At 37.4% G+C, this 18,424-nt stretch overlaps 2 protein-coding genes across 2 annotated transcripts; both read left to right on the top strand.

Moving 5' to 3' along the window:
- The first annotated feature begins 14,898 nt into the window (after positions 1-14,898).
- LOC112746901 (uncharacterized) lies at positions 14,899-15,663 on the top strand. The gene has a single exon (XM_025795016.1). The coding sequence runs from the start codon at positions 14,899-14,901 to the stop codon at positions 15,661-15,663; it is 765 nt and encodes a 254-aa protein (XP_025650801.1).
- A 751-nt stretch (positions 15,664-16,414) lies between these two features.
- LOC112746899 (putative F-box protein At1g67623) lies at positions 16,415-17,029 on the top strand. The gene has a single exon (XM_025795013.1). The coding sequence runs from the start codon at positions 16,415-16,417 to the stop codon at positions 17,027-17,029; it is 615 nt and encodes a 204-aa protein (XP_025650798.1).
- Positions 17,030-18,424: the final 1,395 nt, after the last annotated feature.

Raw genomic sequence — 18,424 nt, 5'->3', positions numbered from 1 at the left:
AAAAATAATTTAAAAATTTAATTAAAAAATAAAAAATATAAAAATTTAATTAAAATTTTAATAAAAATTATAAAAACCAAAAAAATAATTAAACCTCAATTTTCTAGACAAATTATTTTAAAATAAAAGAAATATATGTTATATTTTGATATCTAGAGTTGTATAATTTTATTTATTAAATCTTGGACGTATCCTCCGTTAATAAGAGAGAGAACATTTTCCACTCCGAAAATTAATATTTAATCCACATGTAACTAATGATTAAAAACGGAGAAATATATGGTAAAGATGTTGTTTTAAAGATGTGCTTACGTGGCAAAATCTAAACCACACATTCTAAAACCACACTTTAACTTAAAACCGTAACTCTTCACAAAGAAAAGCGTCACCTAATGGAAAAAAGTAAATTAGAAGATTTAAGAGAATAAATAATTAAATTATCAAAACTAATAGATCAAAAATTAATGATTTTAACCAATGTTAATTGTAATGACACTGAATTCTTAAAATCAATACAAAATGATTTTTCTCAAAATCTTTATTTTACTATAAGTTTTATTGAAGGACTTCAAAAACCTGAAAAAACTTACTTTTCACATGGAATTTCTAAAAAATGCTATCATGGAAATGATTCCCCACATCTTCATCATACTTTTAACCCACAATTAAATTCTATAGTAGATATGCTTGAAGAAATATTACTATCTATAAAATTTCAAAGAAATAAGGAAAAAGAGAATCTCAAAGAAGAAAAATTTCAAAATATAATCAACATAACAGACTTAAAAGTAAAACCACCATTGAAATTATGAATATTGAAGAAAAATTAGAAGAAGTTACAATGCTTTTTAAACAATTAAAAATGGCTCAAGAAAATAATATTATGGAACATGGTTTTCAAATAGAAGAAGAATTAGTAAATTCTGAAAACATAGAAAATGAAGAACACATTCTAGATTATTCAAGTGACGAAGAACCAGCAATTCCAATACAAGTAAAAAATGAAGCTGGAACATCTAAGAATAATCAATCTCAATTTAAATGGGAAACAGGTTTTGATAATTATGCTTTTAAAAAAGGATTTATAAATAAAGATTCAAAATATACAAAAATACCATCGAAATACGTTCCTAAAATCCAGGAAATGGAAGGAGAAAGAATGCTCGATTTAGACTGCAAAAAGAACGAAAAAGAAATTTTTGAAAACTGGTTGAATTCCTTCTTATTAGAGGCCTTTACTAATCCAAAACTTAGTGAATTGTCTGGAAGAGACATTTGGAATTACATAGGATTTCATACTAAAGGAACTATAAGAGATTATATGACATCAATAGAAAACCAAGTAATAGAAGAATTAGAAACAAAAACAACAGCTTATGATAAGATATTATATATAATGATGATTCTATATAAAGAATTTTTTGGAAAAAATATTATAGATCATAGACAAGAAGTCTATAATAAAGAATATCAAGAAGCAAAAAACCATTTAGCTAATATTCAGATATATGATTTATGTAATGTGGAGTCTTATATATGTGAATATAGAATACACTATTACAAATTAAAAGAAGAAGACAAAAATCATTATCTCAGTATGTATATAACAAAACTTCCATATCCTGCTAATGAATTTATAATGGGAAGATTTATAAGAGAAATAAATAGAGGAACAATTGAAAATAATTTTGGTGGAGCAACCTCTGCAATAAGAGAGGAAATAAAAGAACGTTGTATGCAAGAAGCAACTCAAAAAAGATTTGCAAATATAATTAGAATTTGCTGTCAGGACAATGAAGAGATACCTCAAAAATATGGTCTTAATAAAAATTTTCAAAGAAAAAGAAAATATCAATTTAGAAGAAGAAAATACTATCCAAACTGGAGAAAAAAGAGATATTTTAGGAAAGAAAATAACAATAAAAACAAAAGACAAAGAAATAACTATTGCCCGAATAAAAAAGAAAATTGTAAATGTTGGTATTGCCAAGAAGAAGGACACTACACAAATGAATGCCCAAAAAAGAAGGATAAAAAGGATCTTACTAAACAAATAGAAATTGCTAAGTTTTGTTTCATGGAACCATTAGAAGAATATGATAACTTAGACTATATTTTTGAATATGTCTCAGAAACAAACTCAGAGACTGAGTAATAATGCTACATTTATTACTATAAAAATAACAGAAAAATTTATAAATGCTTTCATAGATTCTGGAGCAACACAATGCTTTGCTAGTTCAAATATAAAACTTGATTGGAAAAAATTAAAGAAACCATTAAGAGTTAGAATAGCTGACAAATCAATACATAAAATTGACCAAAAAGCAGAGATGGTTGAAATTTTTATTCAAAATTATAGGTTCATTGTTCCATCTATATATATGTTAGATTCTGGAATGGAATTTATCATAGGAAATAACTTTTTAAAGCTATATCATCCATTCATTCAAGAATTAACATATATAGTTTTAAAAGCTCCACATGATTCTTCAATAAATCAAAAATCAAAACGTATAAAAATACCAACTACTACTATAGATAAGATCTTAAAATTTAAAATATTTTCTATATTAGAAACATGTTATTTAAATCTATACTTTCAGATAAACATTCCAAAAAATAATCTTGAAATAAAGATAGAAGAATTTTTGGATGAAATTTGTGCTGAAAATCCTTTAGATATTAAAAATACAAATAACGAATTAGTAAGCATTAAATTAAAAGATCCCACAAAAGAGATAAATGTTCCAAATAAAATTCCTTATTCCGCAAGAGATAGAGAAGAGTTCTCACTAGAATGTAAAGATCTTTTGGAAAAAGGAATTATAAGATTAAGTAAAAGTCCTCATGCGGCTCCAGCTTTTTACGTTGAAAACAATAATGAAATTAAAAGGGGAAAACGAAGAATGGTAATAAACTATAAGAAGATGAATGAAGCAACTATTGGTGATGCTCATAAACTTCCAAGAAAAGACTCTATTTTAGAAAAAATCAAAGGAGCAACTTGGTTTTCATCTCTTGATGCAAAATCAGGATATTGGCAACTTCGTTTAGACGAAGAAACAAAGAAATTAACTGCTTTTACTTGCCCAACAAAAGAATCAACAAGTGTGTTGCTCTATGAATGGAATGTATTACCATTCGGATTAAAACAAGCCCCAGGTATTTATCAAAGATTTATGGAAGAAAATCTAAAGGAATTAAATGAATTTGTTTTAGTGTACATTGATGATATACTAATTTTTACAAAACAGGATAAAGAAGATCATCTTCAAAAATTATTAATAGTTTTAGAAAGATGTAAAAAAAAAGGATTAGTTCTTAGCAAAAAGAAAGCAAGAATAGCAAAACAAGAAATAGAGTTTCTTGGATTAATTTTATCCGCCCAAGGAAAGCTAAAACTTCAACCAAATGTTCTAGAAAAAGTAAATTTATTTCCTAATAAAATAGAAGATAGAAAACAATTACAAAGATTTTTAGGGTGTATAAACTATATTTCTGATCAAGGATTCTTAAAAAATATAACAGAATATACTAAAAGCTTATTTCCAAAAATAAGTACTAAAAAAGAATGGAAATGGGATGAAAAAGATAGTATGCAAATTCAAAGAATTAAAGGATTATGTGAAAAACTTCCAGAACTTTATATTCCAGAAGAAAATGACTACTTAATAGTAGAAACAGATGCCTCAGACATAACCTGGTCAGGATGTCTAAAAGCTAAGAAAGCTATAAAAAGCTTAGAACAAGAAAAAGAATCACTAGATTCTAAATATCCCCCAAAGGAATTACTTTGCAGGTATATTTCAGGAACTTTTACTCCAACAGAACAGAGATATACCACTCATGAAAAGGAAACTCTGGCAGCAATTAAATCTCTTAAGAAATGGAAAATTGATTTACTACCCAAAGAATTTACATTAAGGACAGATTCAAGTTACCTAACAGGTTTTATACGATATAATTTAAAAGTTGATTATAATCATGGACGATTGGTAAGATGGCAATTATTTTTGTTACAATATCCAATAAAAATTGAATATATTAAGGGTGACAAAAATGTTATTGCAGATACGTTAACAAGAGAATGGAGTTCGTCTACAACGCATTAGATCAAGAAATTCAAAAATACGAACAAGAACTTGAAAAGTGCAAGCATTGTCAGCAAATAAAGATACAGATCCAATCCCTCCAGAAGGCCATCGAAGCAATGAAATCAACACAACAACCCAAACAATCAGAGTTCAGCCAGCTAAGCGTGGTGGACAAATCAGGTGAGGAAAAAATTCCAGAAAATAAAACAATTGTTGAAATTATCAAAAAATCCACCCAAGATAAAAAATATTATGTAATTTATAATGGCCCCATGAAAGGAGTATATGATGCCTGGGAAAAAGCAGCACCATTTACACATCAATCAAGGATAATTCATAAAGGAGGGTTTTTAACACTGGAAGAAGCAAAAGAATCCTTCAGGGAATATGAAACTCTTCATCCAGAGCAAACCCTAAAAAGAGCAGATAAAGCTCCAATTCAAACCCAGAGAACAGGGATAATAAGAAACATTCCTACAAGGGCTGAAATCAAGGAAAAGAAAAGGGTCTGTAGATCAAATCTCAGAGAAACCCTTAACATAGTCCTGAATTGGACTGAAGAAAAAAGGGCAATCTTGGGATATTATCCTATTGCGAAAGAACAGCTAACAAAGCTGGTTATATTTCCAGAAGCTTCCCCATCTGACACCTATCAGTTTTTCCAGTATGGATTAATTGATACAATTCTAATTTTTAATGATTTAAAAATTATTAGTGAGTTTCCTGCAGGATTCATTGATGCAGTAAAGAGATTTAAAAATATGATTGACAACGTAAATCCAAGGGATATATCCCTAAAATTTACGAATAGTCAACCTATTTTTAATGAAGAAGAAGAATGCTTGGTTCCAGCACATCAAGTAATCTTCATGTCCGTCTTCCCAGGAAATTTTCAACCAATTGATCAAGTTCAAGATTTAACAATCTACAGTCATGAAGGAAGACTAGCCAGCACACTAGCAAGGGTCTTCGAAAGAACTCAAAAGATAACAAGAGAATCTCACACAAGAATCAATTATAAAAGCAGAAATACTTTGCTTGTGTCCAGTAAAAGAAATGAAATTGAAGAAAGAGAGATGAGACTCTTAGTAGAATTTGAATCAGCATTCTACAACTTATCTGGACTCTTAGAAAAGCTCCCTGAAGGGATAAAGAGGAATCTCTGCTATTTGATAAAAGACAGAGAAGACCACAAGTGCCAGCTATGTGTCTCAGAAAGCAATAATGAAACGGAATCAACCCACATGATAAAGGAAGAAGACAACGCATCTGAAGGTCACATGATGAAAGAGGAGGACAGCAAATCTGAAGCATCTCTCAACATTATTGCATAGTGACGTAAGCGCTTAGGTCATAGAGCACCAACGATGTAGCTGGTGCAAGATAATAAACAATGACGTAAGCAATGACGTCATAAGAAGGGTAAGGATGGGAATTGTCCATCAGACCCAACCATTATAAATAGGTTGCTTAGGCAATTGTAGAAGGCATCAAACAATAGAAAGCAGGAGGCTAGGAGTACTCATATGCTAGGAGAGCAAGGAGGAAGCGGCCGAGGCGATTCTATAGTTTGAAGAAGAATTCCCTTAGGAAAAACCAATTCTAAACTCCCATCTGGAGTTAGTATCTACAATCTCCCCTCTGGAGATAAAAACATCTTATGTAAAATATTCTAAATAAAGGAAGTTTTTCTCCAGAAAGGTACGCCTTTATCTTAATCTCATAGTTATGAATTATTTAGAAAGTTTAGAATTAACGGAAGAATCTGATTATTATAGATTATCTGCCTTATTAGATAACGAAAAACAGGCTGTTCTAAAAACAGAATTAAATCTCAAATCAAATGAAAATTTTAATAAACAAAATCTTTTAAAAGAAGTTTTTAATAGAAAAAATATAATATACTATGGAAAAATTCAACTTGAAGCCCCTATAAAGATAAAATCTGCTAATGGAGAACTTGAAATAGCTTTGATAAATGATGAAGAATTGAGTAAACAGATTGAGAAAATTAAGGATCAACAAAAAAGATCTAAAATTGGATGGATTCATATTAGTACTATACAAGTCTTAATCAAATCTACATATATGAAAGGAATTAATTCACCAATAAGCTTAGCAATCTGTGACAAAAGAATTACTGATGACCCAATAGATCAAATAATTGGAATTGTTCATGGAAACTTGGCAAACGTAAATGTTAAATTCAATGCCCATCTTGGATATGCTATACCTTTATCAACTGAAAATCTTGGAAGATCTATAAGTTTGGCTTATAAATTTCACAGAAAGAATCTAATGGAACAAGACGATGAACCATTTTCAATTACATATAAATTATGCTTTAACAAATAGCCATCATAGTATAATATTTAAAAACAGAGAAAGAATTTATGTCGATGAATTATTTCAGAAAATTGTAAAAACAGAAATACCAAAATATAAAGCTATTGAAAACCCAGTTCTTTTACTAAAAGAACCATCAGGAAAGTTAGTTTCATCGAATTTTCAAATAAGAGAATCCAAAATTAATAGCCCTTTAAGTTTATCTAAGTTAAAGATTAAAGAAGAAAATTCTGAAATAAAAGAATTAACAAAAAAGGTCGAAAAATTAAATGACACCCTAAACACTAAGTTATGACAATAAATAAAGAGAAAATATATGTAACCTATCAAGATAAAAAACAAGAGCTCTTTGAAAGAGAAAATTGGTTGAATTATTTACAGTTTTTTGAAATAAATCAAAGAGCATTTGAAGCTCTAAAAATAATCTATGACAAATTGAAAGGAGAAGTTAAAGAGTTAGAAAAATTAATAGAATCTCTAGAAAATAGTGATGAATCAATGATAGAATTTGCAGAAATTCTAAGATAAATAATGAAGTATACAAAGATTGAAAGACCAGAAAACAAAATAAAAAGAAAAAGGGCGAAAAGATTAAAAAGTAAAATAAAGGAATATAAAAGAGAATTAAATAGTCTTCGGTTCGAAATTAATGACCTTATAATAAAAAGGATAGAAATAAGAACAAATATAAACAAGTTGGAGCTAAACTTAAAAAATTTATAAATGCCTGGAACACCATATTATGGCTTAAAAGAATTAAAGCTGTTGAAAGAAAAAATGGAGAATGAAGTTGAAAAATTAAAAAGATATTTAGAAACAACAGAAAGAGTAGAAATAAAAGAAGTTTTGGAGGACTTGAAAAATTATATTAAAGAAAAAGACAAACAGATAAAAGATTTTATATACAACAATCAATGCAAAAAAGAATATTATAAACTAAAACAAGATTGAAAAAACTATAAAAATGAAATCAGAATTAGTAATAGTAGAAATGCTCAATACTTTTGATTATGAAATTACAAATTATAAAGTACCACCAACCAAATCTATACAAATCATAGACTTATTCGAAGCAAAATATGAAGAGTTAAAAGAAATTACATCTTAAAATTGGTATCAGAGCCAAGTTAACGATTAAGGGTAACACTTTCTCTTTAAGCAACACTTTTAGTGACACGCTTTTAAAACCAACAAATAACCATAAAAGACAAAAATCTTTACAAATGCATCTGTACACTAGATGTCCCCTTAAAAACTTAGGCAGGAGAGCCAATTTTGTTGGGGAGGAATTTTGACCAATCCATTGTGTTTAATCTTCAAGAAAAATGTCACACGTCAAATCTTATCTTGTGACAGATAGAAGATTTTGACTAGCTAAAATGTTACAAATTAGATTATTATACAAGAGTAATTTTATATCCATAGTAAATATTATCATTTTTTATTCGTGTTTAGTCAGTAATAATTTATTTCTATATGTATAAAAGTTTTTATACAAATATAATTTATACTTATATTTATAAAATTTTATACATATAAATTGATATAATTTATATTTATATTTTTTAAGATTGTAGATATTATTAATTAATAAAATTTATTTGTTAAAGACAATTTAATATTTATATTTGGTAAAGGTTCATTTAACCCCTTTGTTAAATGATAGACAACAATATTAAAAATTGCTCGCCAAGAGTTTCTCGTTATACTTTAAGACATGAATTAGGCCAATGGTCATGTAAAATTTTGCTGGTCACTTTTCCTACACAAACTTGGGCACGGATTCAGTGTGCCGAACCGCTTTGGCACACCAGCGCACATGATGTTTATGTTTGGCTAATTGGTGCGCCATTTGAGGATGGCCGTCGGATCTCTCTGTTTTTTTAATCCAATGGTACAGACTACTCTTTCTCTCTCCTCCTATGATTGGTTAGTGGTGTAGGTGTGTCAGAGGGGTTAGTTTGCAAATTTAACTTTGTAGGTGGTTATTTTTGTTACAATAAAAAATTAGTTGGGTTTATGTAGAATTAGTTTATCATGTTTTAAGAACTAAATTAATGGCTGTTTAGTGATTCTGTTTAACGCCAAATCAGACATGATAGAGGAGGGCTGAGAGGGAAGCAAAGGCGCCGTGGACGTCGTTTGACGCATACAATATAAGCTGCGATCCGTCACTGACCCGTCAATGGAGTAACGGAGTTGCAGGAAGCTTTCTCTCGCGGAGTCACACTGGAAAGCTGCCTGCTCTCCGAAATGCGGCCTCTGTCGTGACTCGTTGGTTCGGAGGATGAAGATCTGCATAGCGTCCTCGCCGGAGCTGGAAACGGTCACCGTCGGATAACAATGAGTGATGTTTCGGCTAGATGCCTGGATTTGCCGGAGACGCCCAACAAGGAAGGATCGAAGCGACGCGGGAATGGTGGGCGACAGGATGACGAAGGAGAAGCCCCTGGTGTTACGGGTCGGGCGGGTTAGGTTAGAACACAGTTGGTTGAATTTGGGTCAATCGTGATGGGCCTCTGGAGTTTTTTTCCCTGATATGCACATTTCTTCTGAAACCAATGCTGGGCTCAAGTGTTGGGCTATTAAAAGTGTTGTTAAAAGTAGATAAATGGTCTAGTATGGTGGTCCTTTTCACCGCACGAGCTGGTCCGGTGTCGAAAGAGGCAAAGAAAGGAAACGATGAAAGGGGGTGCAGAGGTGCGGTGTTTGTCGCCAGACAGGGCATGATCGAGTTTCCTGCCACTTAAATCCCAACAGCAGAATGAACACAGAAGAGGGTGCAGCGTACTTTATTGGTGAGGGCGAAGGTGAAACTGGCAGAAGGGAGGACTCGTCTGCGGAGGATGAGGTAAGACTTTGCCAACAAATTTGTTTAGTCGTCTTTTTCAATTAATGTATTGCTGTTCATCGATTCCTAGTTCATGGCTAACTGAAAGTATCGTTGTAGCTGGCATGCAACGATGCATCGGACGTTGCCTTGGACGAGGATTATGATTCACAGGGCACAATTTGGTAACCAGTCATTATTTTTAGTGCGCTCACAGCTAATTCCAGTGGGGACGTGGGTCTTCAAATTAGGCAAAGGTTTGGTGATGCAGCAGGTGTTTTAGCTTCTTAGAAGATCATGCGTGATGTTCTATGTTTGGACAAACAATAGGTAGCTATAGAAAACTGTTTTGGAGTGTTATAGTTCCAATTTGACCATATCCAGGCCGCCATATGACTTTATTTTGTAACGCGCTATATTTAAAGTGGAAATTATTGTAGAGCATCCATGGTGCTGTATGAATTGAAATTGCAAATTAGTGTAGATAGCATCCATGCTGCTGTGTGAATTGGAATTGTAAAGTAATCTAAGGAACACTGATATTTTGAAAAGTTCTGAACACTGATATTTTGAAAATTTCTTAGTTACACCGGTCATAAGATTCTACCATGTACAAAAAGAGTTAAGTCTAGCAGTTGCAAGACATGAACAATCAGAACAGAAAAAGTTGTTGCGAAATCAGAAAAGGCAATCCAAAATAACATGCTCAGCTAGTTCATCAACCCAGTTGGATTCATTCAAAATCAAGAAATTGGACCAACAACTCCACTTCTGGGTGGGTACTGGAGATCTCAAAGACGGCCAGCTTGGGCACACTTATGTTACACTTGCGCAAGAAACCCACCCAGCCTTGGCTAATGGCGCCACAATTGCGCCTTCTCTTGCCCCCGTATTTGCTGTAGACGGCCCGAACGGAAATCTTCCCCGATCTGAGAGTGACCATGACACCATCCCTGACGTCGTCTCCAAAGTGCGGCACATTTGGCTGGGCAAACCAAAATAGAGAAGGAGATGAAGTTAAGGACATGTGTAACATGAATGCAATGTGCATGCAGTCAAACAGAATGAAATGACAACTACTGACGATGGCATTATGAACAATTAGCATGCAATTGGGTGCTTATTTCCCTAAACAATGGAATTCAAGTATTTAACAACAACATACATTACGAACAAATTTCTGTAATGAATCTGAAGTCAACAACCGATCCACCAGATAGCCAACCATTAACAATTAAGCAACAGCAGAGGACAGAAGATGTGGAAAACGTAGGAGGGCACACATGCCAACAAAGTAAGGACCAGCGAAAGAACAACACTTTATGTAGACCAGGTAGGCCGCCACATTACTTTTAATAGAGGGCACAGCAGGGTAAGAAAACAGATAATGCGGTCCCCAAAGTTGAAGAACGTAACACGTGTATATATAGTGGAGAAGGAAAGCCATTACCAGGAAGTGGGTGCCCAAGAGCCTTTTTGTGATGTGCATGATGAAGAAGGGGTGCTGGGACCGAAACGTCTGCTCCACTTCAGCTGCAACTGCGCTCCTGGGGACATTGATGCACCCCGTTCGACGCCGGGGTGCTTCAGGAGCGCGTGTACGGTTCCGTCGAACCTTCGGGGGCGTGACGTCGACGGCTTCATCACCGGACGTAGCATACGACCTCTCGACACCCGGTGACTGAAAGATGCGAACGCTGAAGTCGTCTCTGCCCTTGTGCTTGAACAGCAGAATGTTAGATGGTTGTAGCTTGTATTCACGATAGAACCTTTGCCATCCCCTGCCGAGAGTGATCTCTTTCCACCCCTTGGGTCTGAATGCAATCTTGTAGGTATGGTTTGACCCATCGGCGACCGTGACGTAGAGATGGTTGCTATCTTTGGGCAGGAGCTCAATCGGTAACGGTAGACGCTGCATATAAGGGCACATGAGGAGTCGGCGTGAGAGATAGAACAAAATGCGGAGAGGAGAGTCAGAAATAATGGAAAGAACAGAAGAGCAAGCTTTAACCTACCATCGGTCGCGACGGATCTCCTGCCGCTTTGATAACCCTAACGACGTCACCTTTCGCGAGTTCTCGTACCATTTTCTCGTCTAGGCACCAACAGAGAAGAAGGAGATATTCCTAGTTAGGAGAACACCAAGAGAGTGGACAGCGTGTGAATGGAGCGGATATGAAGGGTGAATCCTATCTAATTAATTAATTTAGTCAGAGTTCCACCCCTTAGCACTGTGCGCCATCCCATGACCCTTCCATGAAGTCTTCCCGGAGAAGCCAAAAAGTTGGGCCCCCCAAAAAGTTTCGTCCCTGAAGAGGAGAGGAGCTTCGAGTGGGGTCGGGTATTAGGGGTTGGGTTTCTGGCGAGTTCGGGTTTTCGTTTTTGTGTCGAGTCAGTTTCTCTGGCCCAATACCAGATAAAAAATATGTTATTTTCCAGGATGACCAAACCAAAAAAAAAAAAAAATTTAAAAACCGTAAATATACAAAATAATAAGTGTAATTATGAACAACTTACCTGCTTCGATCGACTACATCAATCCGTGCACCCATCAACGGGCCAAGGCTGACAACATGAAGGGATTTTTCACTGACCCACTCAAATGGAATGATTGATAAGATTAGGTTAAGGCTATAATTTAAATTTTGAATTCATTCGGCGGTCATAGCTTTTTTTAGAAATCTGATTATTGCCCTTGGTAACTGCACCCACATTAATTTCCAATTAATTCCAGTCTAATCAGGTTTAAGGGTTATTTATTAAAGAAGAAAAAAAAATTTTCAAAGGCGGGAGGTGTTTCGGCAGATTAACGCGCGTACGTTTACGTTTTTCACTACCCCCCAAACAAAAAAAAGCGCTTACTTTTCCAATAAGGGAATCACACTGAGGTTCGTACTTGTTTAAACCAGTCCCGTCATATTCTTTGTTGATCCAAGCATCTTAGTTGGAATCATGAGTTGTAAATAGTTGCCGAAATGTTCTGGAATCATGAGTGGTAAACGTTAAATGATAACGGCTCGAGACAATTCCGTAATTTTGTCTAAATCGCTCAAACGACTTGTTTCACTTGGGTGAATTACAGGCATAGGGGCTGAGTTATGGGTAACAACAAACAATTCACGATAAGCAGAGAACGAACCGATGAAAGTAGATATAATAATCGCTACAGAGGTTTAATTAGCTTTTCATAAGATCAAAAGGACGACGAAACAAACAAACCAGATAGATCATTCAAGGCTTTGGTCATCGACAAAAAACCAAAACAACATAAAGATGTCACCCATGTGAACCAGTTCAGATACCTCCGTCACTGTCTTCACCCTGCTCCGGTCGATCGCCTGCCTGGCGGGACAAAGATTTCTCTTTGGCTGTCAAAACATCCACGACACTGTTTGCCAGGAGTCGCCAATTTGAGCTTTCCGCCATCATTTCGGTTGCTTTGTCATACAGTCGTCGACCGGCCCCGTCATAGTGTCGCAAGGTCCTGCGAAGCAACTTTTCATCCCGTCGTCGTGCATTCTTCTCTTCCTCCAGTTGATCCTCCATTTGCTTCAATTTGACCATTAAGTCTACGTTCTTGGCATGGAGCTGGAAGAGTTCCTCTGCCGCCTTTTCACTCCTAGCCTCCCATAACCCCTCCCTCCTGAGAAGTTCGGCCTCAAGGAGGTCAAAATCCGCGGACTGTTCATGTGTACGGAAGATGTTGATCAGATTAGACATCGGTTCTTCCGTGAGGTCGACGGGACTAAGTGTGGGGTCAGTGACGGTCTCCTTCGACATTTTCTCAGAACTACACAGTGGAGAGAGCAGTGGAAGGTGGCAGAAATAAGGAAGAGGATAAGGATAGACGCAGAGGTGAGAGAAGGAGTTACGGCAGAGAAGAACTGGGAAAGAAGCATTGGGAGGTAGGGTTTGTCGTTAAGGGGCACGTATACATATACCGTGTAAATTGGGAAGCTTCGTCGAATAAACAAGTAATTGATGTACTTGGTTTATTTTTGGGAAAATAAACGATTTATATTTACTTAAAATCGTAATTTACGATTTCTATTAACTTTTTTTAATTTTTTTGTCTTACTTGAAATCGTTACTCACGATTTCTTCTTATCCCATAATACTGTATTACACTAAAATATTATAATATTAATGAAAAACACCAATAACAATCCAATATAAAAAAAATTAGCCCTTTTTTTGGATATTGGAAAAAAATTGGTGTAATCCTTTAATTGATACAGAACAGCCCAAAAAATCGTTAACTCAATGGCGAGTCGCCGAAAGGCGTGTTTTGCCTTTTGCGTATTTATGGGAAATTATTTCAATTTAAATATACTCAAATTATTACTAACAATACAGGAGATGAGAAGATGTTGATAGTTAACCGCATCTGGATTAAACGGAATTATAATGACTAGAAGCATAGAATATTAATCTACCGAAACAAGGGCGACCTAAGAAACAAACTAAATAGAAAGTTCAGGGCTTCAGGCTTCGACAGAAACCAACACAACATAGAGATGTCACACATGTGCACCAGGTCAAATTCCTCCGTCCCTGTGTTCACTCTGCTCCGGTTGAACGCGTAATGGAGGGGACATAGATTTGTCCTCGACCTCTAAAACATCGACGACCCTTTGTGCCAGGTCACGCCACTTTGAGCTTTCGGCCATCATTTTGTTTGCTCTGTCATACATTCGGCGAACGGTCGCATCACACTGTTTCTGCTCCATGCGCAGAAACTTTTCCTCAAGACGCCTTGCCTTCTCGTCTTGAGCCAGTTGATCCTCCATGTTGTTCAACTTGACCATTAACTTTCAAGTTCTCGGACCTGACCCTGAAGAGTTGCTGTGATATTGTCTCAACGCTAGCCTCCCAAATTTCCTCCCTCCTGAGAAGTTCGGCTTGAACGAAGTCACATACCAGGGACTTTTCATCTGTACGGACGATGTCGATCAGTTTGGACATGGGCTGTTCCTTGAGGTAGACGGGCCTGGCGCCGTTGTCATCGACAGTCTCCTTCGACATTTTCTCGGTAGTGCACAACGGAGAGAGCAGTGGAGGGTGGCAGAAATAAGGAGGTGGGTAAGGATAGACGGAGAGGTGACAGAAGGAGATGCAAGGAGATGCGGAAGAGAAGACCTGGGAAAGAAGCACTGAGAGGGATAGGGTTTGTCATTAACGTGCACGTATAGCTCTATAGTGTAGGCCCTATACTGTAAAGTGAGAAGGTGCTTCGAATACTTTTTTTTCCATAGAAAATGTGTAATTAATGTACTTCATTTTTTTTGGAAAAAGAAAATATTTATATTTAACGAAAAAGAAGGGATAACAAATTTAATGTAGTTTTAAATTTAAATTTAAAGTTATTTTTCAGCGTTCAGGTTTTAAACCTACGTTTAAGATGTCTTCGATTCCTGTGCCAAACCCAAAAAACGAAGCATCGGTTACAGCGGGCGTAAATGAAGGCGTGCGTGGCACGGTTCCTGACTTATCTGGTGAGCTGTTTTGCAGTTTATAAGTTCGCTACCCAGTTTTCCTTCATCGCATCTGGTGATCCATAGTAACGACGGTCCTCCTGTAAACTTCCCCTTCCACAACCTATTCAATAAATTTAGATCAAATAGGATGAGATCTAGTGCAACCACCGAGAAAGGCAGAATGGGAGAGAAGGCAGGATACGGGAGAAGGAAAGGGAAAGGGAAAGGGAAAGGGGTCCTACCAGGCGTCTGTCCACTGACTCTTCTGCCTCACGAAATATGGGAGAGAGTTGCATCAAGGGTTGCGTCGTCCTCGATCCAGGATCTGTTTAACATGCAGGCAACCTGCAAGCTATTTTTGGACACAGGCCGCTCGTCTGCGGTGTACAAGGTGGCCTCCATGGCGGAGATACTCGTCGTGTTCGGTTATGACTTGAAGGACCGTCCTGAGGATGGGTTCCTTTATGTAAGCGCGCGCGCAGGTAATCCGGGCGCTATATTCCGTATAGGGATGAGAGAATTCTGCTGGATGGGCCGACACGTCGCCGGGGTCGACACCCTGCTTGAGGCCGCCGATGCGGGTGATGTCCAAGCCCGCTACATGTGTGCGATGCTGCTGCTGACGCCAGGTGTTGGGGACGGGGCGGACGCTGGAAGGGGGGTTGAAATGTTTGAGAACGTGCTGGCTGCTGGAAAAATCGAAATGTGCAGAGAATTCTTCGGGCAGTTGTTCGCAAATCCGCTGATTGGGGTGCACCCGTCGGATCCAGGGAAGTCTGTCGTCTGCATGTCAAGCGTCTGCCCGACCCGCGGGACCATGGGTGCCACCAACGATTCCTCGACTGTGTCCTGCGTCCACTGCCTTGCCGAGTTCGAGGTGTTGCATTTCTTTAGTCTATTTATTTTCAGATGAAGTTTCGCTGTAACCAAAACTGAATGTCTTTCATTGTTAATGAGTCGGGTGTTTGGGTTGGGTGGCCTTGTAAATCCCCTCTTTCATGGACCAGATGAACGACATATTCGAACCGATGCATATCACCGTATTCAAACATTTAGACGGTCACACGCATAACCTTCGATAGAAGCACTATTTCATAACTTCATTAGCTAACAGGCCAAGCCAAATAAATTAAAAAAATAAAAATAAAAAACGGGCCATAAAAGTTCAATATTAACGTTGGGACTAAACAGTACAATAGTAATCCTAAAATACATTGCCGGGGAGGGGAGGCGTCGGTTTATGGTGTCTCCATGCCGTTGTTGCACTGAACCGTAAGACCTGGGACTTTACCTGTCCAGCAAAACGTCCGCCATCTGTCGTATGATTTAATTACGATAAATGCTTCTTTAATGAATATAATTATTATAATATATGAATGCATCGGTAAACGAAAACATCTAGGAAAACGTATGCGGTACTGAACCACGGGCAACCCCCCTACTCCTACCCCCCGAACGGCAATATATTATATTAAAAGCAAAATGCCACAAGGGCATCTACAAATTCGTCCATCCCCCCCTTTGTAATCTCCAATAATCCGTCCTCGAAGTCCCCCCAAATGGCCGGAAGTTCCCAAGAGGACAAAACGAAACTGGAGGTATCCATTCAGCACGAGTGTCTGCCGAGTATTCTTCCTCTCGAATTGTGGTCGAGTATTGCGACGATGGTTGCATCGAATTCGATTGAGGATCTGTTCAACATGCAGGCGAGTTGCAGGTTATTTGCAGCAGCATGCAATTCCGACGCCGTGTACAGGCACGCGTTGGTGTCAGTGTTGCCGATCGGCTGCTTCCTCGACTACTCCGGTATGCCTGCAATGACATTTCTGCGTCGATGCGCCAGAGCGCGGAACCCGGCCGCTATGCTCTGCGTTGGGATGTCTCATTTATTCTGGTGTGGCCACCGCAGAGGTGGTATGCGGACCCTGACCGAGGCAGCAGACTTGGGCGATGTGGAGGCCTGCTACATCGCTGCGATGCTGCTTCTGTCGCTCGGTGACAAAACAGATGATGAGGTCCGCCGTGGATTCGAATTTTTTTGCGTCGTTCGTGACTCCGGCACAGTCGAAAGGTGCAGGGAGGTCTTCACGCAGGTGTTCGCCGGCCCGTGGTCCGATATACCCCCGGCGAACCCAGAAGAGTCCGTGTCATGCCGTTCCGGTAGTTGCCGTACCCGTGGGACCATTGGTGACGACAGCGATCTGTCCAGTGTCGCGTGTGTGCAATGCCTGGCCGAATACGAGGTGCGGAAATTCTTGGGACTTACTGCGTTTAAGTAGTTTTTGTAAACCCCGGCGATGGAGATGCCGATCATGGTAATTGCTATGCGTACTGATGGTGTATTTTACCTTATTTTTGTAATCGCATAATATAACAGGGCTAGTAAATATATACAAAAATGATTAATCTTGATTAATTGTCGAATATAATGATTAATCTTGATCTGATATCTCTTCACTTGTTACTTCGGGTTGGGGACAATGTTAGTGTAAAGTTCTAATATTTAGAGACTTATAGACTATAGGATTGTTTAACTTCTTCTGTTTTAAATAATATATAATTTATTATGTAAATACACTAAATGTTTGTTTAGGGTTTTTAAAAGACGTATTTTGTATGATTTAAAAAAAAAGGACACCATGTCTGTATTAATTTTTTTTATTAGGTATTAGCGTTTGGCTTCGTCGTAACGTAAATCCCTAATTGTGTTTCAACAAGCTAAGAACACAGAGAAAAGTATGCATAATTATGTTATCCGTGTTTAAGTTCCATTGCAGAATATCAAAAGGGCGACGGAACAAACATAGGAAATAAAAGGATCACACAGGCCTCGGCGGAAAACATGACATTCAGATATCTTGCATGTGCAACCCATCAACTAACTCCGGCCCCGTCTTCATTCTGCCCGGCCGGATGACGACGAGGACGACGACGGAGCAAGAACTTTTGCCTTTCCTCCACAACGTCCAGCCGGCGTTCCAGCTTAGACCACGGAAGAGACTCAACCTCTTGTCGTTCATGGCGCTTGGCAATTTCAGCCTGTAATTCCTTCTCAGTGAGAACCAACTGTTGAAGGAGCGTGTCATTTTTTCGCTTCTCTGTTTTCAATTCTTTTTCAAGCCGTCGCTTTTCCTGTACCTCTTTCTCCAGTTCATACTTCCTTGCCTCGAAGACGAACTTGGAGGCCATCAGCTCCACCTTTGCCTGGCTCAGTTCTGCATTGGTGATCACAATCTGCGGACCTATCATCTACGCGGATGATGTCGATAAGTGCGTCGATGGAGAGTTCCACGAGGTCCTCTGGACTAATGGCGTGTTCTGTGATTGATTGCTCCGACATTTTCTCGGGATAAGACGACGACGACATAGTGGCAGTTATGGAGAAGGCTAGACTGAGAGTTGAGAGAAGGAGTTACGGCAAGGAAGACGTGAATAAGGGTTAGTGGTTAGTAGGGTTTGGGGGTTCTGAATAACGGGCACGTATAAATATATATAGTATAAAGTTGCTTGGATGAGTTTTTTACGCAAATAACGTGTCAATAATGGGGTTTATTCACGAAAATAAGACATTAATTTAAGCTATTTCGGTTGAAAAAAAAAGTTAACGATAACATTAAACATTTCTTCAATGAGCAATTAAGGAACGCAATTAAGCTTGTCATGAATATAACACA

This window comes from Arachis hypogaea, chromosome 15, assembly GCF_003086295.3.
Source record: "Arachis hypogaea cultivar Tifrunner chromosome 15, arahy.Tifrunner.gnm2.J5K5, whole genome shotgun sequence".
NCBI classification, from domain to species: Eukaryota; Viridiplantae; Streptophyta; class Magnoliopsida; order Fabales; family Fabaceae; genus Arachis; species Arachis hypogaea.
Note: the sequence above shows the minus strand (reverse complement) of the source record. Positions and strands in the feature narration are given on the sequence as shown.

Coding starts and splice junctions, on each gene's coding strand:
- LOC112746901 (XM_025795016.1), top strand. CDS start 14,899: ATGAGATCTAGTGCAACCACCGAGAAAGGCAGAATGGGAGAGAAGGCA.
- LOC112746899 (XM_025795013.1), top strand. CDS start 16,415: ATGGTTGCATCGAATTCGATTGAGGATCTGTTCAACATGCAGGCGAGT.